This window comes from Myotis nattereri (assembly GCF_964212035.1).
Source record: "Myotis nattereri genome assembly, chromosome: 2".
In the NCBI taxonomy this organism is placed as follows: domain Eukaryota; kingdom Metazoa; phylum Chordata; class Mammalia; order Chiroptera; family Vespertilionidae; genus Myotis; species Myotis nattereri.
Window position 1 is genome coordinate 122,622,002 of NC_138076.1, and position 25,604 is coordinate 122,647,605.

Here is a 25,604-nt window from a genome sequence, read left to right on the forward strand (position 1 = left end):
TTTTTACTGTAAGATTTCACTTGAATAGAATACCCTGAGGTTTTTTAAAAAGGTCTGACAACCGCTTCCTTAGGAGTTCAACACCCTAAACTGCAGCAGTAACTTCCATGAGATGGCGCAGTTAGTGACAAAGCTAAGCCAGAGGTGATCCAGATTCGAATGGCCACAGCTGCATGGAGAGAATTGAATCTTTCATGGGCCGAGTCATGAACAGAGACCTGAACCGCTGGGTGAAGCAGAGGAGTGCATGCAAGGAAAAGGGTAACGAGAAACTTCAAAACACGTGGGAACATTCCAGCACGTGATGTTGGGGCACCCACACCGACATTCTAGCTCTGTGCTGCTGTCAGTCTCTTCTTCAGCTTCCCTAGGGGATTGGCATCAGTTGTCCAGGGCCCTCTGGAGTTGACTAGTCTCATTTCTCCATCACACCAGGGTTAGGCTTACCTACTGGAGTCAAAGGCCTTGCCTAAGCCCCCATCCTTCCTGTAGACCACCACCTTCTGGGGGGTATTTTGTTCAATCACCCAGAAGAGATGACATAGCACAGCCAGCAATAGCCGGGGGTAGAGTTCCAGGATGGCCTCCCGGCACAGAGTCCCGGATAGCATCTCACACAAGGCACACGCCGCCTGGGGAGGACACGTGGAAAGGAGGAAGCAGAATTGACTAGGTCTGGTAAAGACAGAAATGGTCCCACAATCCCACACACTGCCCCTCCCTGTCACTGCCCATAGGTCACAGTGCACTCTGACTGAGGTTTCTAAGAAGCACCTGAAGACTGAATGCCCACAGCTCAATCCTGGGGAAATGAGGGGCCACACACATGTAATCTGCTCTCTCTTTATTGCCAAACATTAAAAACAAAAAGGGAACCAACTCTAATTTTTCAGCAGAAAATAAATTGGGCCACCCAATTTCAGACAACCAAACTTCATCCTCTGCCCCAGCACCGCATGCCCCTGGCCAGGCCCCAGAAATATGGGCGCCAGACACAAACTCAGGAGATAAAAAAGCTGATTAACACTGAACATCAGTTTCCTTGTCTATGAAATGGGATTGATTCCTGCACTTTCTACATCATGCAGTTCTTGGATGTACAAAGTTAAAGTACTAAACGTATGTGCAGTATTCATGAGTCCAGTGTTAACAGTCTCCTCTTCACTGCTCCCTAACAACTGCTCGCACCTGACAGGTGCCCTTTAATCTTCGCCTCTGCACGCAAGTCCCAGACATAAGTCCTCCGCCCCCTGCCCGCCCTCCCCATGCTGACCTCCACGGGCTGCAGGGCTTGCTCCATCGTGCCCTCTGTGGAGTGGTTTTCCAGGATGCCTATCAGCAGCTGCAGGACGTTGATTGTGGTCTCTCGCTCGGTGCCGAACACCTTCCACACGGCCAGAATGGTTCTGCAGGAGCCAGGGACAGCTATGTCATGGGCCCTGGTAATCATATTCTAGTACCAATCTGGTCTTGAGCCTATGAAAGGCCAGTTCTCAGGTTCTAGAGGGAGTGAGGCCCAAGAAGACTTGGCCAAAGAATATGAAGTTTGATTGGCATCAAGAAGAATGCATCGTTGTGCAGTGATTTTAACATGGGCTTGGGTTGGAGCAGGGGAGGGTTTACTGGGATGGAGTGTGCTCCTGGGTGTGGGAGAGGTACCTATCCCAAGGGAGGGGCCTGTTGAGCAGCAGGGGCACAACGCTGTGGGTGCTGTTGCCTGCCAGCAAGCACAGGGCCCGAAGGGTCTCCTCCTTTGTGTTGGGCTCCAGCTGCAATTTGAGCCTTTCCAGGATGCCCGCCACAATTTCCTCCACCTGCAGGGGAGAGCCAGAACACCCCGTCAGTCCTTCTTTACTTCCTTCCTTCCTCCTCCCTCTCTACTGAGTCCTCAAACTCAAGAGGCATAGTTGCAATCCTGTCCCTGACTCTCTTCTCAAGGAAGAGTTGCGGGGTGCCAAAGGCCAGAGCAGCAGGGCCCAAAAAGGGAGCTCGGGCCAAGGCCCACTAGAGCAAATGCCTGTCCAGAGCCCCAATGTCCAGAGAGGTGGTCTGAGGTTGCTCAGGAGACAGAAGACCCTCCAGAAAGAAAGCCAAAGCCCTGGAGGCACTCAGGCCTTTCCCCCCAGCTAAGGTCAACTTCCAGTCCTGAAACTGCAGGGACAGTGGCACTGGATGTGGAAAGACCACAGGGTTCTCAACTGGTGCTCAGAGCTCTAAACTATGGACCTCTGGGAAGTCCTTTTCATTGTAATATCTCAAGGACTGTCATGGTGCCCGCCCATTTCTGGTACCTAGGCCACGGCAGTCACATAAATGAGTGAAGGCAACCGGTGTCTGGGGATTCATAGAGAGAAGGGGGTGGACAGCCCATGACAGGGGATGATGGCCACTCAGTACTATGTGACCCGATTTTAAAGTTGTTTTTTTCTTAGTGATGTGAGGCACAGATTTCTAAATGCTAGGCCTTCCCATATTTATGCTAGCTTAAAAGAACATTTATGCATAGGTCAGTCATTCTGTGAACTTCCTTGTTTCCAATCCACAGCCTTACCCCTTCACAGAAGTCTAAGCTCCAGACACCCCAGCAGGTTGGGGTGAGTCCCCCAACAATGCCTACACCCCTGCACATGGCTGTCATTACTGAGGAATCGGCCGCCCAGATAGGAGGCACTGCAGTTACAAGCTCAGGATTACAAATGTCAGAGCTCAGTGAGACCACAGAGGAAATGTAGTGCAAGCCTACATTTTAGAAGTGAATGAATTAAAGCCAGTAGAGGAGAGGGACTTGGCTACAGCCCTTTGGCTGCTTGGTAACAGAGCCAGGACATGAGCCAGTGCTCCTGACATTCAGGCCAGAGCTCCCACCCAGCACCACACTACCTTTATCAAATCTGAGCCCCGCTTTTTCATGACAGCGCTCATCAACTGGGCTGCAGCCAGAGACACGTTAGCCCTGCTGCCCGTCAGCTCCTCCATGGATGTCAGCACCAGGTTGGTGAGCTGCCTCTGGGTGAAGTACTCTGCAAAGGCCTGCAACAGGGTGGGATCACATGGTGCGATGAGTCTGGATGCAGGGCTCCCCCTGCCCGAGACAGCCTGTGCCATTCCTCCTGGTGAGGGAGGGCTTCTCTTGGGAGCTTCTGTGCTTCTGTCCTAGGCTTGTGCTGTCTGCCTAACTCCTAGAAGACCCTTTCCTGGGGACAGAGTCCTGGGGATGGAAGGGAGGAAACACTGGTCTCAAGTGCAATGTGGGGCTCAGAGGTCAGGGGGTGCAGAGCAGAACCCCAGGAGAGGAGGGCTGGGGCTAAGATCCTCAGTGACATCTCTGAGTCTACACATTGCTCACAAAGCAGCATTAGCATGAAGCAAATGCTTCTGGGGGGACAGGGGAAGACAAGGATCAGGACCATTGATGCTCAAGGGGGGACAAATAGTAGCATGTGATAGGAAAATTTCCCCCAAAGGAAAAGTTCACATCCAGTAACAGAATGGGAAGAGAGACAGGATAGGAGTCCCACCCCAGGAGTCTATTACAGCGTGTAAATGAGACGCCCAGGCTTCCCTCACTTTGTCTCTGGTCCTGCTCCCTCACCTCGGCAATTTTAAAGGTGTTGTTATAGAACAAGTTGGCACTATAGACTTCATTCATGTCCTCTTCTATCCACAAGCCTTGTATTTTCTTCTTCATCTCTGAAACAGAGACACCCGACCCCACCTCTCAGACACTCAGAAGGCATGTTAAACTCCTCCTTTCCCACCTTCTAGCCCAAAGCTCCTACTGGGGCTATGTATGTCCTTTGGGGCTGGGAGTAGAGGAATGAGCATTAAGATAAGAAATGGTGGGAGCTGAGGTAAAAGACAAACAAACTATCTTGCCTGCCTCAGAGCAGAGATAGAATTGGGTAAAAGGATGGGGCTGAGCCAAAAAAGAAGAAACTAATTCCAAAGAAGTATTTCCTATGTAGGTATTTTTTCCCAAGAGATTATCTGTAGATGTTTGGGGGTAGGTTCCTCAATGGAAATGAGGTACTCAAGCAGCTTCTTGGCCCTCACTGTCTTGGGATGAGTGTGTGGGGATGGCCAGGCCTAAGTGTGTGGTTGGAGGGGGAGGGGTAAGAGCAGGCTCCTCATACGCTTTTTCTTCAAGAGGATACAGTAGAGGTGATACACAGCCTTGGAAGACAGGAAGCAGATGCTGTCCACTGGGTCCTGGCAGCGCATGGCCAGCAGCTTTACCAGGCGCCCCAGCCGGGTGAATTCAATTGCCATCTGGGGAAGGAAGCTGGAAGTCACAAGTTATCCCAGCCATTCCCTTAGGCCAGCCATGGGCAAACTATGGCCTGCAGGCAGGATCCGGCCCGTTTGAAATGAATAAAACTAAAAAAAAAAAAAATCCGTACCCTTTGTGTAATGATGTTTACTTTGAATTTATATTAGATCACACAAACACTCCATCCATGCTTTTGTTCCGGCCCTCCGGTCCAGTTTAAGAACCCATTGTGGTCCTCGAGTCAAAAAGTTTGCCCACCCCTGCCTTAGGCTGAGCAATCACAGGAAGAACTCAGAGGAGGAAATGCATATACCAGAGACATGAAAGGTGAGACTATGTGAGGTTAATGGGAATGGAATTCGATAGATGAGTTGTGGCCATAAAGGACATCAGAGGTCATCGTTTTATAATTACCTTACTCTATCCCCCATCTTTGCCCCTTGACACCCCACTCATCTGTCAAGTCTAGTTCAATGCCTTCTTCTCTATGACGCATTCCCTGTCCCCTCAACTTGTAATTGTTTGTTTTGATCTTTTAGTCCCACTATATTCAGTTTATCTATTCATTATCACCTTCTCTTTAAGTTTGTTCTATGCATGCCTCTCTCCCCAGTGGACTGTAAGGTTCATGAAGTCAGAAACTATCTTGGTCATCTGTGTATTCGCTATAGCACCTACCACAGCGCCTGGCACAAGGCGAGTGTTTAGTCATTGCTTGTTCAGACAAATAACATCAGACTGAACCAAGTGGGATGAAATAAAACTGATGGATGGAGAAAAACACCAAGTAGAAGATGACAGAAGGGGAAAAGGAGAGAACAGGATGGGATCCACAAGAGAAAATAGTATGGGCCAGGGAGAATGAGGATGAGAATGAGTGACTGAGGCTGGGTAATATATATGATGAAGGTAGGGATAAGGGCAACCAGACAGGGTATGATAATTCAGACTCCACGGCCGCCTCCCACTCACATTGAAGTCCTCCATTTTTGCTGTAAACTCCAAAATACGTGCAGCACACCACATGGCCCGTTCCCGCTCGTTATCCTTCTGGGAATTGAGCCAAGGATCCATAAGCTGGAGGAAGAAGATAATGAAAGGAGATGCCCATTCATCTGTGTCCCAGAGAACAGAAAGATATTCTTGAACCTGGCTTTTACAAAGTTTTAGGACAAGAGTTCTGACAGCAGGACCTCTTTTGCCAAGAGGCAGATTATATGTGGGTCTGGCACCAGAGGTTTCATTCTCTCCTCTTTCCTATCAAGTATACGCGGTATTAAATCCTCCAGCCCCATATTTTCCCTTCGTCTAGGTGATAGAAATCTCCTCAATTCCAACCCCCTTCCTTCAGGTTCAACAGTGGCTCTCAAAATATATCCACTCTATTCACTTCAGTGATTCAACATACCTCTGAGTTCTCCTACCCTCCGCCTCCCATTCTTCAGTAGAAAACGAACTTGGTGATAAAAAATAACAGTCACTGCATTCACAGATTCCAGAGTAAAGTGTGTGTAAATCTATTTGAAAAATATCACTATAAATGGTTTCACATGAAACACAATGGAAAAGTGTCTCACCTTTGGTTAATTATGGGTACTAAATACCACTGCTACTTGTCAATCTACAGTCATCAATCTGACAATGATGCAACCACACAGACCATGATATATAATTGAAAAAGAAGAAGAGTAGCAGGTGAAAAATCCACAAGCAACTCAAAAGAACACTGATGCTACACTGACCAGAAGAAACACGTCCTGCCCTAGTCAGTTTGGCTCAGTGGATAGAGGGTCGGCCTGCGGAGGGTCCTGGGTTTGATTCTGCTCAAGGACACATGGCCGGGTTGCAGGATCCATCCCCATTAGGGTGTGTGCAGGAGGCAGCCAATCAATGATTCTCTCCCATCATTGATGTTTCTCTCCCTCTATACTTCTCCCTTCCCCTCTGAAATCAATTTTTAAAAATTGTTGAAAATTGAATAAAGTCTATGTCTTAAAATGGCGTGTCAACATCAATTCGCTGGTTTTTTGTGTGTTTTTAAATATGTTTGTATTGATTTTAGAGAGAGAGGAAAGGAGAGGGAGAAAGAGAGAGAGAGAAACATTGATCAGAGGGAAACATTTATTGTCTGCCTCCTGCACACACCCTCAAACCCCCTCAATGGGGATCAAGCCTGCAACCCAGGCATGCGCCCTGGCCGGTAATTGAACCAGTGACCTCTTGCTGCATGGCCCAATGCTCAACCACTGAGCCATACTGGCAAGGAAATTCCGTGGTTTTAATAGACGCTTTATGTAATATTTGTGCAACTCCCAGTGAATCTACAATCCTTTCAAATTTAAAAGTTAAGAAGAAAACCAGTAGCAAAATAATTACAAGCAGTCCAACATCCATCCATAGAGGACTGATTGAATAAACTATATTACATGCACACAATATATAAAACCATAAAAAAAGGAATCTATCTGTGAACTGATGAGGATAAATGAAAAAAGCAAGGCCAAGAGCACTGAACAGAATGTGTTAATGACTGTGTAAAACAGAAAGGGAAATAAGAATACACCATAAACAGAGATTTGCTTATTTTCACAATAAGAAAAACAGGCAGGACAAACCAGAAGTTAATGAAAATGGTTATCTATAGAGGGTGAGTGCGAATAAGGTTAAGAGGATCAGCTTGGGAGCAAAAATCCTCTGAGTAAAGCTTTACATGGTTTTACTAGCAAGTTTTTAACTATGTAAATCTTTATATCATCAAGCCCTTCAGTTAAGTAAAAGAAAAACCCTATAATTTAAGACAAACAAGTCAAAATTATATCAATTGACAATATAATCATACAGAAAAAAATATTTCAAGTAACTTTTAAACGCAATACTCTGAATATAGTCCTCAGTGACCTATATTTTAATAACAACAGGAACTGCAAAGAAGTCTTGAACTCCCTGTGGTAACTGGGGAATAGCAATTTCAGGAGAAAGCCAAGTATCCCAATGACAGTAGCATAGAGTACATCAAGTCAATAAAAAGACAATTTTAAAATGGGCAAATCAGTTGTACCTGCACCTCACGTCTTTGAGCCAAGCACTTTGTAAACACCTCACTCATTACCAAATGACTGTATTAACTAGGTGCTCTATGTCATTCCAGTTTCCAAGAGAAAACTGAGGCAAACAGACGTTAAACAACTTCCCAAGACCATACAGCAAACAGCAGAGCCACCATCTGGAACCATAGTGTATGGCAGTCCCCAGCCTGTGTTTTGAACTGTTAACTGCTATGTGGGAGCAGTGGGCAGCTGAGAGAGAAGCTGGCCACAGCTATGGCTGAAGGGGAAGAAGGAGGAAGCTTTCTCCTCTAAAGGCAAGACCAATATTAGTTATTTGATCTTAGCCCTTATTATCATTTCCCTAAAAGTATGCACCCAAATTTCATCAGCAGTTCTACTTCTTAGTTTTTCTGACTGGGAAAATAAGCAGTTCCTAGACAGTTCCCCTGGTCTGTTCCCAACTGCACCAGGTCGATAGTGTCCCCCCAAAATTCATGTCCAGTCAGAAACTCAGAATGTGACCTTGTTTGAAAATAGGGTCATTGCAGATGATTCAAATTAAGGTGAGCTCATACTGGATTTGTGGGTCCTAACCCAATGACTGCTGTCCTTATTAAGAGCCCTAGCTGGTTTGGCTCAGTGGATAGAGGGTGGCCTGCAGACCGAAGGGTCCTGGGTTGGATTCCAGTCAAGGACACATGTCCGGGTTGAGAGCTCAATCCACAGTGGGGTTGTGCAGGAGGCATCCCATCGATGATTCTCTCTTGTCATTGATGTTTCTCTCTCTCTCTCCATCTCCCTCCATCTCTGAAATCAATAAAAACATATTTTTTTTTAAAAAAAAGAAGAGAAACACACACACACACACAGGAATGCCCTGTGAAAATAAATGGAGGCTCAGATTGGAATGATATGTCTACAAGCCAAGAGATACCATGGGTTGCCAGGAGTTCCCAGAAGCTAGGAGAGATGCACTGAACAGATTCTCCTTCAGAGCCTCCAGTAGGAACCAAACCAGCCAATACTTTGATTTGGGACTTCTGTCCTTTACAACTTGAGAGAATGTATTTCTGTTGTTTGACGTCACTTCGTGTGTTATTTATTTATGGCAGTTCTAGGAAATGAATAAACCGACGTTCAGGGACTTCCTCCCACGAACCTGCAAGCAGTTCTGTATCCGGGTGGGCATCTCAACAATAAGTGTCTCCATTAGTCCTAGGAGGGATTGCATGGTTCCCTCCAACAGATCCTGAGGGGGAAAAGAAACTCAAAAAATTACCGACCTATCAGCCCCAACCCTCCTTCTAAACTGCTCAGCATTCTGGCTGTCCCAGCCTTCCTTGAGAAAGCCTGCTCCAAAAACTTCCCTACATTCAAGCACTACTGGCCCATCATTCACTTCAATTAATCCTTCTGTTGTTTCACCAGAGCACAAATGTCTGCCTGGTGTGTAGTTTGTCCTGGTGGACTGGGAGTTCCCCTGCAACATAGCTACCCACCTCCTCCATCCCCACTCCCTAACTTGAGCTCAGCTGGGACTCTGGTCCCAGGGATACAGCTTCAGTAAGCAGCCAGGACTGACAGGCTGACTGGCTCCAGGTGGGAGGAGGACTGGCCTGGCTGTCTGCAGAGTAACTGATTCACAAAATCTAGGACAGTGGGTTTCTCCCTCTTATCCTTGAATGAACCAAGTGGCCTTGCCCAAAGCCTTATAAAGAGAGTAGGTGATCTGCCAAGGAGGGCTTCTAAACGTAGGGCCTGCTGGGAGAACCAGAGCAACATTGTGATAGATCCCAGCCACAAAAACTGAAAATCAGGGGGGAGAAAAAGAAAGGCAGCTCTCCCTGGAATAAAATACTCGGAAGAAACCTACCTAGGTGTAAAGCTATTTGTACTGGGCAGCTGGAACTCCCAGCTTGCTCCAAACACAGGGAAATCCTGTCAAAATAACTTCCTCATCCAAAGCAGATTCACACTGAGGGAGGCCAGAGAAAACCCACCTCCGCCTTTTCTATATGTACCAGTCTTTCCTTCATGACATAACTGTGAACTAAAAATTAAGGATTACCAGAAATTGGATGAAAAGGAGGCCCAAGAGGAACAAACCAACTGACCGTAAAGAAAATCAAGCTAATTTGGTAAATAATAGAAACCTGTATTTTTAAATTCTTTTTAATAGCTTCAAAAACATTTCAAGAGACTATGGCATCAATAAAACAAGAACGACCAGGCAAGATAAAGGTGTAATCAGAACACATGAAAGAATTCCTAGGAATTAAATATGTGAATATAAATTAAAAACTGAATCTCTCTTTCCTTCCTTAAGGAAACACTGCAGGCACTATAAGAAATAGACTCTGATTGCTTGCTCCTGGGATTTCCTGGATTTACTTACCTGTCAACCGTTAGTAAAATCATATTTGAACCTTCTAGTCTCGTTTCAATCACACAGCAGTTATAAAGGGAAGGATCAAGTGTCTGCCTTTGGGCCAGAGTGTTAAAGTGGTGGCAGTGGTAATCAACGGGTAGAAGGAGGAAGTTAGATCTCAGGAGTAGTGTTCAGACTACATGACCTACAACCTCTTCTTCACAGGAGGGCTTCCTTCCAATGATTTTGTGTTTTTATTAAAGAAGGCAGAAGACTATTACATAAAACTGCCAAACCTATAGTTCCTAACCTCTGAAAAAAATAAAAAATGAGACCAGAGAGACAAACATCAAAGAGTTACTTACCACATTGGCCTGGCCCTTCTTGGGACTAGATGCCTCCTTTCGTAACACTTCTCTGGATGGCAGGCAGAACACACTCTTGAAGCATGTTCCCAGGAGCTCTACTCTTTCTTCTATCTCTAAGAGGGGCCGGAACATCCTACGATCCAGGGAGAAGAAGTGTAACCAGTGTGCGCAGGAATAACAACTGAAAAGGGTATAGACAGAGTGATGGAGACAGAGGAATAAGTCGGAGCAAGAAAGAGGAAGATATCAGAAGAAAGGGTATTAAAAGAAGAAAAGGAGTAACAGTAAGAAAGGGTGAAAAGAGCCAGGAAGATGGAAAGAAAGGAACTAGGGAAAGAGAGGAGGCATGACTATTACAGGAAAGGGTGCTGCTAATTTGGGATGATATATTATTACTTGTTAGTTCCCCAGAGCTTTTGAGAGAACGGGACATCACTGATGGAGATGGAGGTGCCTATCAGGGACAGGGATGAAAGCAAAAGGATGCCTGGGGCAGAATTAACAGCAAGTGTCTATAGAGATAGAAGGCCATCTCTACTAGGTCCTTTGAAAATCCAATTCAAAAAATCTTGGCCAAAAGAAGTGGCAGATATTGGCCAGTAAATTTCTACTATTCCCTTATGCTAGAAGCAGAAGCAGAAACTAAGAGGGGGGATCAACTAGGGAATAAAGAGCTGCAATAGAACTGGGTCAAGGAAGACAGAGTGGATGGTGTGTTGTTACCTGAAGTTATTGATGATGTTCATTGCCTTCTGTCTAATAGAGCTGGAAATGGAGTTCAATGGCTCCTCCTTGATTAGGTCCTAACACACACACACACACACACACACACACACACACACACACACACCAAAAGGATGGTGAACATATTTTTCCTGTTTGCCTCTGCCTCCTCCCACTCCAGGCTGTGTTCATAACAAGGTGGAATTTAGAATGTTTAGTGACTTGCAAAGGCTCTGAGGACAGCACCTCTCTCCTACTCCCCACCACACCTTCCCTACAGTACTCACCCCAGCCTTGAGGATGGCAAAGGGAACACTAAGGCGGGAAAAGGAAACTAGAAAATCTGGGCTTTTACCTTCAGCTCCAGCCTAGGAGTGCCACCAATGGTTTCCCTGTGGACCCATCCTCCCTCCTCTCTGCATTCCGGCCTCCATCCTCCTGCAAGATACTTACCAGCATGATGGAAACAATTGCCAGCTTGTGGGGGAACTTGAATTGAAAGGCCACGTGCTGCTGCCTGCCCAGGGCTTTTGTCAGTATGATGAGGGCATTCAGGTAATCCAGCTTCAGTTTCTTATCCTGAATGAACCAGTATGCTCAGGGTTCTCCAAGGTGGCAATGGATCTGTGCCAGGGCACACTACCTACACAGTCTGCGGGGTGAGGACCTAAGCCTTCTTTAGCCTTCCTTAGGCTGATGCTCTGCATCTTCCCTCTGAGGGTAGACCAGTGCATCCCTGTGGTGGACAGAGCCAGTCCTCTCACCAACCCCCTTCTGAAGCCACCCTCATGTTACTCTGTAACTAGGACACATCAAGCTTCCTGGTCTCTCAAGGTATTGTCTTTCCCTTGAACAAGTTTTACCAAAAGATATCTGACTTGGGAATGGAAAGGGATTCTTCTCCAACCCGGGACCCATGCTTTGGACACATAGCAAAGGCAAGAGAGCAGTATGGCCGCTCCGCTGCCTCTCCTGAATGCTTCTTCCTACAAACACTAGGGAATTTAGGTTTTACTCATCCCTTCATCAGAGAGGGCAGTGAAGAGCTCAATGGCAGGTTACGAAGCTCTGTCAGCAGGAAGGACACACTGTGAAACAGACCTAAAGTTACTGTGGTCTCCTCCTTGGGCCAATTAGAGTCTCCAAGTAGCAGGATTAAGTGAAAGGATTAAAATGTGGGAGAAGTCACTGTACTAGCCTGTGACTCCCATTTAAGGCCAAGCATCTTTTCTTGGGTGGTAAGAGAGGACATGGCAGAAATGGAAAGCTGGAGAAGTAGAGTAAGCAGGAAGTACCTTTTCCAAAATGCAGTTGTGGTAGTGTTGCAGGATCAAAGCCAGCACGGCATCGAAATGCATGAAAATATCTCCCTTGCTCTCTAAAATAATCTTGCTGTAGCTTAAGTAGATGGTGTTACAGACAAGCACCCACTCCTTTCGCTGATGTTCCTGTAGGGGGGAGGGGGAAACAGAGGTTCAGAGAGGAAAAGGTTGCTCAGACGATTTGGGAAAGAAGATGGGACTGTGGGATGGCGAGCAGCTTGGGGGACAGGGTGGGCATGTAGCTGGTGATACCAGGGCCTGAAATGCAGAGCAAGAGAAAAGGATCAAGGATGAAACTTTCCCACAGTTGTTTCCAGGGAAAGAGAAGCATTTATAGATGAGTCACAAGGCCTCAGAGAATTGGGAGGCTGGGGTGATGGGGATGCCTTGGAAGGATTTGTATGGGAGGCTGGTAGAGCACCCTGGGAATGACATCACCTTTGCCAGTGTGAGGATGGACGATGACTCCTTGTCAGTGAGGACAGCACTATACACTTTCAGTTGCTCCAGGACTGTCTTCAGATGTTTCTTGGACACGATGCTGAACGCCACAGCAATGCCCTGTAACAAAGAGAGCCTCAACCCCATGCCACAGTTCGGGGTGAGCCAGACACATGCTATGTTCCCCCACAAGCAGGATATACATAGAGGGAGGGGAAGGGGAAGGAGAGGAAAGAAATGGAAAAGAGATTTGGTTCTCCACGTTTGAACTATTGAAAATCCAGGTGGAGCACCAAATATCTTTGCGAGAAGTAATTGAAGAACTAAATTATTAAGAAAAATCATAGTCACAGATTTAGAAACTCTTGGTATTGTCAAACCTAACCCTGTACATTTGAGAATGCTTTTATAGGCACTAGGAATTCAGAGAATGGTTACTCTGAGGAGGGAACAGAAGGAAGAACAAATCCCAGGCACCTTGCTGACAGGATTGGATAGCTAGTCAGAGAGGAGATGGAAGACAGGAAGACTTGCAGAGAATTCCAATATTTCTAGTTTAGGAGAACAGGAAACATCAGTAACTCTGACCAAAACAGGCAGGTGAAACAGAGGCCTGTCTAAGTTGGAGAAAGAGAGAAAAGAGTGAGTTTCTGAATGTGTTGTGTGGGAGATCATGGCAAAACAACTCAGTGGAAATGTTGTCAGTGCCAGTGGGTTTGGGAATCACAACCTAGAGAGAGTCAAAAGCATGAAGACTTCGGGATTCTGTGGTTCCTGCCAGGAACAGTCTTTAACTTAACCCCTCAGCCTCATAGCAGGCCCTTTTGACAACAGTGTCAGCTGAGTCCCTCCCTAGAGCTTACTCAACAAGGATGACTGAGCACAGAGCTAAGAAAATGCTCAAGCAAACATCCAGGTACCAGCTGTTAGCAAATGGGCTCATTTGTGCTGGAAGGGCCACCATTCGACTTTGCAGCAAGAGCAGACAGATGGAGGGACCCTCGGGACAGTGACAGGCTCCAGGACACAGATCCTGGAGAGGGAGGAAATTTTAGTGGGACTTGTAGACCATTGGATATCAGGTAGATAAAGGGAAAATTTTACCTCTTTAGAAAAGAGGGACTAGTGGAGCATCAGAAGGGGGTTCTATTCTGTCCCTCTTCTTATGTCCTCCCTTAGCCATGGCTACCACTCCTTCTGGTCATCATCATCATATGACATCATCATCATAACTGACATCATCAGAACATCAGTGCTTAATGTTTACCAGCCTTATACATGTTACTTGATTAATCCTCACTAATACATTGAGGTAAATATTGTCGTCCCCATTTAACAGTCAGGAAAAATATGTTTCCCAAATCTAGACACGAAGCCCAGGTTTGAGATCCAGGTCTACATGCTTCTGTACATGTCCACCTGACACTCCAACCCCTCCCAGTCAAAAACTAACTACATCTACTGCCTCCCCCTTTGTCCTGGGTTTCTGGCCTTAGGGAAGGATACCATTCTCCTCCCACTTGGACCAGAAACCCAAGAATCATCCCAGAGGCCCTTTCCCCTCTTATCTTTATCTCCTGTATTCAATCTGTTCCCAAGTGCTAGCAAGAGGTCACTTTTACTTCCTTGTCAAAGAACTCTGCACTCCAGTCCCACTAGACCATTGACTGTTCTCTAGATGTGCTCCCCAAAGTCTTGATCCTGAATCTTGACTCAGAATGTTATGTCAACCGGGAATACCTGCCTCCCTCCTTCTCCTAAACTCGCCCCAACCAACCCAAGTCCCAGCCAGCCTCAATGCCACAATGACTGCTCATGTAGCCTTTAGAAGACCATTGAGTATAGTTAGCCGTTTCCTTCCTGTATATGTCTTTCTCCTCATTGATACTGTTTGCAACTCAGGCTTAGTAAATACCTGTTGCTGATCGTGGAGCTGATGGATGCTCTGAGAATCTGGCAGGAGAAGGGCCGTGGAGAGGGAGGTCCTAGGGCATGAACACCAGCACTACCAGTAATCAGCAAGTAGAGAGTGCTTATGTACCAGCATTGCTCTTAGTGGTTTTACATTTTAATCCTCAAAACCATCCTTCAACACACATCACTTCTGTGGTATTCCACCAACAATGCACACTCTGAATCTAATCACGATGAAATATGACAGAAACCAAAACCGAGAGACATTGTACAAAATAAGTGGTCTGTGCATTTTTAAAATGTCCAGGCCATGAAAGATAAAGATGAGGAACTTGTTCCAGATTAAAGAAGAATAAAGAGAAATGACAACTGAATGCACAGCTTGATTCTGAATTAGACCCTGGACTAAAAAAAAAAAAAAATTTCTTCTGCTCTAAAACACATTGATGGGACAATTGATGATTTTCAAACTGGGTCTATAATTTAGATATCAGTGGTGTAGCAATGTTAATTTCCTGATTTTGATCATTGTACTGTGCTTATGTAAGAGAATATCTTTATTTTTAGCTAGTAGACAGCAAAGTATTTAAGGGTAAATGAGCTTCATGACTGCAGCTTTCATTTCAGATTAAAAAAATATAGTAATAATGCTATTAAATAAATTATGTAATTTATAAGAAAGAGAATGATAAAGCAAACATGGAAAAACATTTATATTTTGGGAATCTGGGAGAAGAATAAATAGGAATTCTTTGGGATTTTTTCGCAACTTTCCTCTAAATATAAAATTATTTAAAATTCAATAAATCTTTTAAAGAAATATCCTATCAGGAAGGTACCATAGCCTTGTCTTAAAGAGGAGGAAACTGAGGCACAGAGAGGTTCGGTAACTTGCTCAAGGGCACATAGCTAGTAGGTGGCAGAGCTGGAACTCTCACCCAGGTGCTCTGGTTTGCCAGGCCCAAGCTTTTAGCCACCTTGCCATCCTGACTCAACCTGAAAATGCTTTGCCAATGCACTCTGCCTCACCTCCCTCTCCTGCACGTTTTCATGGGAAGTTTGAAGGATGGCGGAGAGCATCATCTTCACCAGTTTCTCACTTCTTGAGGTCCAGAGGGCGAAGCCAAAGAATTTATAGAGAAAAGCCTAGGAAAGGAAGGAGAGCAGGGTCACGCAGAGCTTGAAATGAGGGTACGGCAGCATTTCCTATACTAGCCACCACCTTTGCCCACAGCCCCATCCTCCACCCTGGCCCTTGCTCTCTAGAGGCATCTGGATAAGGCAGTGATCCTATAGAGCAGGGGTTCAAGTTACAGGGAAGAGAAAGCTGCCTTTCCAATGTCTCAGCCTCTTAGGGATCATCCTTTAGGAACTTGTTCTGACCCCCCTAACTCCCACTTACAGCTAGGAAATTAAAAAGTTCCTTAAACTTGCATAATTTTAAAACCAAAATTATATAATTGAAGAAGTACTTTTAAGTAATTATTTCTCCCTCCTCTGAATGTCAGTGGCCTTTATCCTTGCTTACTGCACACCGTCCTGTCCACCTTGTAATACCAGACTGTGTGGACTCACCACTCCCTTCTTCAGGGTCTCTGCACTCCCCATTTTCTCTGTGTAGAACCCTCTTCCCCAGGCTCTTCAAAATGTCTCATTCTCTTGCCCAAACCGGTTAGGCTCAGTGGATAGAGACCGTCAGCCTGCGGACTCAAGGGTCCCAGGTTCGATTCCGGTCAAGGGCATGTACCTTGGTTGCAGGCACATCCCCAGCAGGGAGTGTGCAGGAGGCACCTGATTGATGTTTCTCTCTCATCGATGTTTCTAACGCTCTATCCCTCTCCCTTCCTCTCTGTAAAAAATCAATAAAATACATATTTTTTAAAATGTCTCATTCTCACTATGCTGCTCTAAAAAGGAAGGAACTCTTACCATTTGCAACGTTATGGATGGAACTGGAGAGCATTATGCTAAGTGAAATAAGCCAGTCAATGAAGGAAACATACCACATGATCTCACTCATTCATGGATAATAGAGACCATTATAAACTTTTGAACAATAATAGATACAGAGGCAGAGCTGCCTCAAACAGATTGTCAAACTGCAGCGGGAAGGCCGGGGAGGGTTGGGGGGCAGGAGGTAGGGGGGTAAGAGATCAACTAAAGGACTTGTATGCATGCATATAAGCATAACCAGTGGACACAAGACATTGGGGGATAGGGGAGGCTAGGGGACTGTCTAGGGCGGGGGGATAAAATGGAAACATATGTAATACCGTTTGTAATACTTTAAGCAATAAACTAAAAAAAAAAAGTCTCATTCTCATCTTTCAGATATCACCTCAGTGAGCATCTCTGACCTCCAAAGTCCCTCTCCAGCTCATCACCCTGTTTCCTTCTTTCAGGAATTCATCATAATCACTCATCTTGTCTGTGGATTTATTCCGTTACTTCCCAACTTGCACCAACCCCACATCTCAGGTGAGACTGGCGCTCAAGAGCAGTGTCTACCCAGTTCATTACTCTGTCCCATTGCTATCAGTGCCTGAGGCAGTAGGCAAACAGGACATTCCTGCTGTTCAATGAATGCTTAGCTCCCCCTCTTATGGGTATCCTTTCCCCTCTAGCAGATGCTCATGGTGCCTTGCCCAGACCTCAGGGTTCCTTCCCTTCAACTGGCTGCAGGAACTTTTCTGAACAGCTACTCCCTGCAGCCTTGGGGGAGAACTGTCCTGAGGTGACTGGGGCCTCCTTACCCCAGATGCTCAGGCGCTGCATTGTTCTCTCTCCCCTCCCTGCACAGGACCAACCTTGGAAACCTGGAGCCAATGACAAACAACCTGGGGGGCAGAGGGTACAAAAGCCCCCTCACTTGTCTCCAGGCAGGATAGACTGTGCAGTTTCCAAGCAGGGCTCCCATGGGATCAGGCCACATCCTGGCTTGGCTTCTCCTCTCCCCTATCCTGTGTCCTTCACTCTATCACAAGGTCTCCTGAGAGCATTTCCTCGCCAAGTCACTTGACAAGAATCCTCACCTTAGGCTCTGCATCAATTAAACCTGACCTATGGCACCTACTTTTCTGCTTCACTGGCAAAGACTACTCATCTTCCCAGACTTATCCCCTCCTCTGCAGGAGACTCATCTTCCCATTTTGCCCAGCACTGAGGGCTTCCCCAGACACTGAACTTTCAGCACTAACATCAAAACAGTCTTGAGCAAACCTAAACAGCGCATCGCCTCTGACAAAGCTGCTCTGCCCAGGCCCCTCAGGCCTCCTCCCTGCTCCCAAGCACACAGTGCATATTTCCACCCTGAAACCTACAAGGCTTAGAATAATTGCCCACTCTCTTGTCTATTCACTCAAGCAGATGATGCTTTCCTGAAGGCAGAGGCTGGTTTCACATGAAAACCTTGGGCCCAGCTCAGTGTCTGCTCTGCTCTAGGCATTTAGTGCACTTTGTTTTTAATCCTCACCCAAGGATATTTTTCCATTGATTTTTTTTTTTTTAGAGACAGTGGAAGAGAGAGGGAAAGACAGAGGGAAATATCCATGTGAGAGAGACACCTCAATTGTTGCCTCCTGCACTCGCCCTGACCAGGGCCCAGGAAAGGGTGGAGTCTGCCACCAAGGTATGTGGCCTTGACTGGAATCGAACCTGGGAACCCTTCGGTCTACAGGCCAACGCTCTATTCACTGAGCCAAACCGGCTAGGGCTAGTGCACCTTTTAAATAACTGAACTGAAAAGATCAGAATTCTCGCTTGCTTCATTTTGTGTCCCTAATCTACCAACCACAAAGATGTGCATACACTAGGTGCTTCATAAGTACTGTTAATAATGAGAGAACAAACCGTCTTGGAAATAAGGCCACTTTCCTGGAAACCTCCAGAGCTCAAATAAAGTATTTCTCGGTGACAGGAAAATAGGAATCGAAATCAAGAAACCTGGATTCAGGCCCTAGCCAGTTTGGCTCAGGGGATAGAGTGTTGGACTGCGGACCGAAGGGTTCTGGGTTTGATTCCAGTTAAGGGCATGTATCTCGGTTGCAGGCTCCTCCCTGGCCTGGTCACTAGTCAGGGCATATGCAGGAGGCAACCAATTGATGTGTTTCTCTCACCTAGATATTTCTGTCTTTCTGTCTCTCTTCCACTCTCCCTAAAAAATCAATAGGAAAATATCCTCAGGAGAGGAAGGAAGGAAGGAAGGAAGGAAGGAAGGAAGGAAGGAAGGAAGGGAGGAAGGAAGAAAGGAAGGAAGGAAGAAAGGAAGGAAGGAAGGAAGGAAGGGAAAAAAAAACTTGGATTCAGGTGCCAGTTTTACCAATAATTTTCTTAAGATTTTAAATCCTCCTGGATTGTGTTTCTTCAACTTCAAGGTAGGGATGACGACAGCTATAGGTTATTTAGGCTAATATTTTAAAAATCTTTATTGTTGACACTTTATCAAGACTGAATTGGGAGCACATGGAAAAGCCAGGGCAGGACCCCAGGCCATCACCACCACCAACCTTGCACTCTGTGAGCAAAGGAGCCCATATTTCTTCCTCAACTCTGTATCCCCAACATGAAGCACAGTGTATGGGATGCCCTCAAATATTACTTGAATTGACTGCTTAAATAGGACTCTAAAATCAACAATCTTTCCACTGCACCAAGTACAAGCTCCATTCTATTAAGAATATTAGGAGATTTCAATGAAGACAACAGATGGCAAACTTCTTGATAAATCCTAAAAGGCTAAGCAAAAGTAAGACACTTTGATATTTTTGTCATGCCAGTGTGACGACCAGTTTGTGGTCCTCTCCACCCCTTGATTCCCAGGATGCAGGAACACTGGTTTGTTCTTTCCCCAAGGCCTGTACTCATTCACATTTCCTCAGCCACCTGTGTGAGCACCAGGTTTCTTCAGCACCATCCGCCACCTTCAACGCACCCCTCCGCCCCGGCATTGCAACCACCACACACCCAGACAAACCTTCTCATCACCATCATCGCCGACATAACACATCCTCTCCAAGATGGCTCTGATGAGTTGCTCCTGCCAGCGGTCATCATCAATAGCCACTAAAGAGTGACTCAAAAACTGAGGAAGAAGAAGGGAGAAGAGGACCACAAAGGTCAGTGGTAGGCTGTTCTGCCCCAGAAAAGTGGGGTCAGGAAGGAGCAAGAGCCGTAGCCCGTTGGCTCAGTGAATGGAGCGTCAGCCTGCGGACTGAAGGGTCCCAGGTTCGATTCCGGTCAAGGGCATGTACGTTGGTTGCAGGCACATCCCCAGTGCGGGTGTGCAGGAGGCAGCTGATAAATGTTTCTCTCTCATCGATGTTTCTAACTCTCTATCTCTATCCCTTCCTCTCTGTAAAAAATCAATAAAATATATTTTTTAAAAAAAAAAAAAAGAAGAAGAAGAAGAAGAAGCAAGAGACAGGGCTTATGGCCTGTAAATAAAGAAAAAAGGGGAAACACATGGTGGGAGTTAGGACTGAAGAATGATATTACAGTGACAATGATGGTAATGCCAATTACATGTGTAAAGCCCTTTCCAATTTCCAAGGTCCTCTCTGATATCATCCTTTTTAATTCTAGAAGGCAGGAAGAACTTCCATTTAACCTATGAAGAACCTGAGACATGCAAAGGTTAAATACCTTGACCAAGGACATACAGCTAGGGCCCTTTCCCTTACTCCCTCTTGATATAGGGTCGTAAGGGTATGGAAGGGGGCTCAAGACTTAGCACACAGTCAGATACTCTGAGGCAGAGGCCAGGAGGCAAGGGGACCACAGAAAGAGGTTTGCTTGAGCAGTTAGGCCCTTCATCATGGCCTCAGTCTCTGGGGGGCTTGGGGCTATCCTCCCTCAGGTTCCTGAAGATGGGAAAGAAGGCAAGTGTGGAGGGAGAAAGGTCTTGGGGAGTGCTTACGCAAAACAGCCTGTCCTCCCACTCCTCCTGATTCAGGCTCTTCTCAGTATGATCTAGGAAAGGAGACAGCATGGGTACCGACTCAACCAGAAGGTCCCAGCCAGGGAGAAGAAAACATTTAAGTACTATGCGGCTCTCAGCCTACAAGGAAACTGCTCTCCCACTTTACAGAGGCTCCAGAAGATGAATGACTTTCCAAAGGTCAAAAACACACAGCTGACCAGTGTCAGAGCAAGGATACAAAACTGGTCTGTCTGTTTCCAAAGCCCACACTCTTCCCTGATCTGCCCATAAGAAAGTGCAGGAGTCATTCTGGGAACCCTGGAGCCACAGAACTTTGGACTGTGTTTCTGCACAGTTCACAACATTGCCCCCAAAAGCAGACCCATCCAATAGCACCTCAAAGGGACAGAGAGACTGGTTCCAGTTCTCCTCACCCCAAGGAAGGTCCATCCTGCACCTCGGGACGCCATCTCTTTTTGAGTCTGGCCACTGCCCCAGCTTCATTCCTCTCCCTGCTAACCAAGCCCTTACCATCTAGTATCTCCAACATCTGTGGGATCACCTTCCTCCACAGCTGGCCAACACTATGGTTTCTAACAGGATGCAGAGAAGTGATAGGATGCAGGGCAGATAATAGCCTCAGAGAGCTTGTACCAAACTCCTTTTCCCTGTAGGGCTTCCGGGAACACATCTGAGAAGCAAGCAGAAGGCAGAGAAAATATTTAAAAGAAGAAAACAAAGAAAATGAAAGCAAATCCATAGAATGGTAGAGCTGGAGCTTAGGCCCTGCCCATTCTTTGCCACCTGTTGAACTCCTACATCCACCCAGATGCTCTGGAAACATCACCTCTTCTGTGATGCCTTCCTGCCTCCTGGAGACCATGTCAGCCTGGTGCTCTTCTAAGTCCCGTTGCACCTTATGTATTCATCTATTAGTACATCTGTCACACTAGACTATAGATAGCTATTCCCACACTTGTCTTCCCCACTAAGTCTGTGAACACCTCAAGGGGAGGTCTACCTCTGTCATTCCAAGTGTGCATAATGTCTAGCACATAATGTCTGGGCTAACAGAGAAACTCAACACAGAGATCCAGAAAGGTATGTGGGCTTGTCCACTGTCAACAGAGAGCAGCTTACAATAAGGCCACATAGGAGAAAGGCAGGCCTTTCCCATTGCCCACATCCTCATCTCGAGGCCTCACCACTATACTCCCAGGTCCCTCCTCCATGCTCTTTGGCCCCTATCTCATTATTCCATATCCAGCATAATGCCTGAGACAAAGTAGTAACCAGCTCTTTGTGAAATGAGTGGATAGATGAGTGGGTTGATGAGTGGATGGAAGAATATATGACTGTGGAACTCATTCTGGCATCACTTACCATAAGATGGGTCAGGAGTTTCTGAGGGGAAACGTACTCGGTAGCTAAGTTAGAGAGAGGATAAAAGAAGAGGGCAGAGTCAGTGCACACTTCAGGATGCTCAACCCCCAGCCTCCACTGGCAGCTCCCCATCAGTACTTCAGAGGAGGAGAAAGAGCAAAGAGGAGAGGGAACATCAGTGTCAATGCCACGGGGGCTGTGACATTTTGATTCAGACTAAAACACAAACCATTACAACTTCAGCCTTTAAAAAACACACACACATCAATGATATGCTGAACAGACATCCTAACTCTAACCCTAAGTCCCACTGGGGTGAGCACAGAGTGAGGCTCAGAGTTAGGGCAAAGGAAGAACTAAGGGTCAGGAGTGTGTGTATTCATTACTTTGTAATTAACAATGTTTGTACATCTTGAATCAAGTGTTTTATAATGAGGAGTGAAGGCAAGAAGGAACTGTGACTTTGAGAGGCATCCCCTTTACATTCATGAGGCCAAATGGCCTTAAGTAGTTGCCTTACTCTTCCCATCATGGCCCAAGCATGGGACCTACAACCCTGCCTCCAGCATCCTCTTCATCCTCTTCCCCACACCCATCACCCCTACAGTGTCTCAGCCAGCCCCCAACTCCAACACTCCATGCCCACAAACAGACTTAATTTCACAGTGAGCACCTCTCCACAGGCTGCCCACCCTTGTACTTACGATCCTGGTGAAAGCTGCTGAGGTAAGGAACCTGGCCCAGGGAACGGGCCTTCAGAGCCATTTGTATGGCTGCCTTACACAGAGGCACGAAGGCCAAGGTGTTGTTGGGCTCACACACCAATGTGACCAGTTTGGGCAAAGATACCTGGCAGGAGATGTGGCAAGAATTTCAATGCCAAGCCCCAAGTCAGCCCATCATCAGTCTCCAACCCCAAGACCTTGTCTCCCTTTCAGGACTGAGTATTTGAGGCCTGTATACAGAGCCCCCTTAACCCATTCATATTCATTCTCTCCCTCCTCTTCCTCTTCTTTCTCTCTCTCCCCACCACCCCCACCCCCAACCCCTCACTTCAGGTTGGAAAAGTATAACCAAGGTCCTGATTAAAATTATAGCAGGCATAAGTTGACTTGATAAATGAGGACTTCTTGAAATTTGGAATGTGTGACTTGTAATCACCTTCATTGAGGAACCTTCCAGAGTCAGAGACATGTTGAAGGTCAGGAGGCAGAGCTCACTGGGAGGGAGAATAAATCTAAAGTCCTTTTCCTCCCACAACACAGCCCTTTCCTCAGTGCTGATGCAAATCAGTTCATATGAGCCTCCCAGAATCCCTGGACGTTGCTGAGAACAGTCAGGAAATATAATCACCCCCTTTTTTATAAAAGAAGACACTGCGGCTGGGAGAACAAGTTATTCAAGATTTTACAGCTAGAAAACTGGCTGATCAGGACTCAGACTCTGGCTTCCAGATCCACACCCCGTGACCCTCCTTTGCTGCACTGAGCACTTCTCAGTGGAACCCCAGGCACTTATATGGAATGAAAGGTAGGTGGGCTGAGGTGACAGAGACACCACAAGGCATCTGATGCAGGGGGAAGGTGTGAGGTACTTGGGGGTGGGGCCGGGGTCAGGGTAGTGATCTGGGGAGCCAGGGGAGGAGTAAACGGAGAGGTCTGTTTGGCCCTAGCTGTTTATACCATCTGTAGGATTCTGGAACACATTATTCGGATGTCCTCTTCATTCTAGAATGAGAAAGGGAAAGATTTAAATCTAAAACCAATGCTACCTAAGTCTCTGGGTTCAGGGCCTTCCCTGGCTCACTGCTTAGGGTTTTACAGGCCAAAGACCCTTCACATGTGCCAGGCATACCCTCTTGTTTCCCTCCTGCTCCCAACCCTGCCTTCCTCTTGTTCCATCCCCTGAGGTGTGCTCCCATCCTCGGTCCCCTCCCTGCCCAGCCCCTTGCTCACTGATGACTCAGACTCCACAAGCTTGATGACAAAGCTGATTAGAGTGTTCCCCTGGGGCAAAGCCAAGTAGTTATGCTGACCCAGCATCTCAATGAAGTGCACGAGGACCTTCGGCACCTGTGGAGTCACAGACCATCACATGACAAGACAGAAAGGAATGTCAGGGACTACCAGTGTGACCCTTCATAATCCAGGTGAGGACACAGAGGACCAAGGCAGGTGAGGGGATCAGATCTCCTGACACTAAACCCAGTGAGACTCTACAGTGGGCTCTCAATAATGACAGACCACAAGCCACTAACCCTGACCACTTCTGTACTTTGCCCGGAAGTTCTAACCGCTTCAGCTCCCACCACCTCCCTGGAGAACTCTAAGTACTTACCTTGCCCTCACCTTATTTCCCCAGAGATATGAAAATTAGCAGGAGTGTGGGATTGGGGGAGAATCTGAGTCCAGGGCAGTCCCATGGTCTGGCCTTTCTAGTGAAAGCCAGGAATAAATCCCTCAAGATTCCAAGCTTTCCATGAACCTTCTGGAATGTATTTTTAGGGATGATGCTATTGTCATGCATTTGGTACCCCAAACCACTGCTCCCCTCCTCTTCTGTTCCCCTATTCTGTGTGATCCAGAACTGAAGCAGTCTCTGCTGTCTCCAGCCCTGTCTGAAGAGCTTTTTAAAAAATAAGGTTTCTCAAAAAATATTGAGTCATCAATTTGAAAGGTAAGGTAGCAGAAAACACCTAAATAGAACAGCAAAATAAAATGAGGATAGTTTGGGGGCATCTGGGTCAATAGCACACATACAAATATTCGTATCATCAGGTGCCAGAAGGATAAGAGAAATAGGAAGGAATTGAAAACTTATTTGAAAAAATAATGACAGAAATCTTCCTTCACCTGGTAAAGGAAATAGACATACAAGTTTAGGAAGTGCAGAGTCCCAAACACGATGAACCCAAAGAAGCCCACACTAAAACACATCATAATTAAATGCAGAAAGTTCAAGACAAAGAAAGAATTTTAAAGGCAGCAAGAGAAAAACAGTTCGTTACCTACAAGGGAGCTCCCAGCTGATTTCTCAACAGGAACTTTGCTGGCTAGATATACACAAAGTGATGAAAAGCAAAGACCTACAACCAAAATCACTCTAACCTGCAAGGCTGTCCTTTAGAATTCAAGGAGAGATAAGGCTTCCAAGACAAGAAAAGCTAAAGGAGTTCATCAACACCAAACCAATATTACAAGAAATGTTAAAGGGACTTCTTTAAGGAGAAGAAGAAAGGAATATCAAAAATATGAATCATTAAATGGCAATAAGTACATATCTATCAACAAGTACTTTTAAATACAAATGAATAACGTGCTCCAATCAGCCGAAACCGGTTTGGCTCAGTGGATAGAGCGTCGGCCTGCGGACTGAAAGGTCCCAGGTTCGATTCCGGTCAAGGTCATGTACCTGGGTTGCGGGCACATCCCCAGTGGGGGTGTGCAGGAGGCAGCTGATCGATGTTTCTCTCTCATCGATGTTTCTAACTATCTCTCTCCCTTTCTCTCTGTAAAAAATCAATAAAATATATTTTTAAAAAAAATAAAGTGCTCCAATCAAAAGACATAGAATGATTGAATGGATAAGAACACAAGATGCTTCCATTTGCAAGAGTCACTTCAGGTCAAAACACACATACACGGACTGAAAATAAAGCGATGGAAAAGGTATTTCATGAAAACGGTAACAAAACAAAAATAGCTGGAGTACCAATACTCACATCAGACTAAATAGACTTTAAAACAAAGACTATACGGAGAGCCAAAGGAGGACCCAGCAATTTCACTTTTGGATATTTATCTCAAGAAACCCAAAACGCTAAATTGAAAAGACATATACATCCACATGTT

The 25,604-nt window shown here is 46.1% G+C and overlaps 1 protein-coding gene across 1 annotated transcript in view; it reads right to left on the reverse strand.

Moving 5' to 3' along the window:
- The window catches only part of LOC308513840 (maestro heat-like repeat-containing protein family member 1), a gene marked incomplete at both ends in the record, with an annotated part of 58,801 nt that overhangs the window by 16,287 nt on the left and 16,910 nt on the right, over positions 1-25,604 (reverse strand). Inside the window, 21 exons of the mRNA XM_081083941.1 lie at positions 448-632; positions 1,274-1,406; positions 1,660-1,814; positions 2,881-3,030; positions 3,593-3,690; positions 4,134-4,269; positions 5,243-5,347; positions 8,477-8,566; positions 10,051-10,234; positions 10,450-10,565; positions 11,230-11,355; positions 12,072-12,224; positions 12,537-12,659; positions 15,483-15,599; positions 19,426-19,533; positions 20,368-20,420; positions 20,902-21,061; positions 21,754-21,797; positions 22,458-22,602; positions 23,436-23,480; positions 23,709-23,825. Of these exons, the coding sequence (XP_080940067.1) occupies positions 448-632; positions 1,274-1,406; positions 1,660-1,814; positions 2,881-3,030; positions 3,593-3,690; positions 4,134-4,269; positions 5,243-5,347; positions 8,477-8,566; positions 10,051-10,234; positions 10,450-10,565; positions 11,230-11,355; positions 12,072-12,224; positions 12,537-12,659; positions 15,483-15,599; positions 19,426-19,533; positions 20,368-20,420; positions 20,902-21,061; positions 21,754-21,797; positions 22,458-22,602; positions 23,436-23,480; positions 23,709-23,825 (2,543 nt within the window). The remainder of the gene's footprint in view (positions 1-447; positions 633-1,273; positions 1,407-1,659; positions 1,815-2,880; positions 3,031-3,592; positions 3,691-4,133; positions 4,270-5,242; positions 5,348-8,476; positions 8,567-10,050; positions 10,235-10,449; positions 10,566-11,229; positions 11,356-12,071; positions 12,225-12,536; positions 12,660-15,482; positions 15,600-19,425; positions 19,534-20,367; positions 20,421-20,901; positions 21,062-21,753; positions 21,798-22,457; positions 22,603-23,435; positions 23,481-23,708; positions 23,826-25,604) is intronic.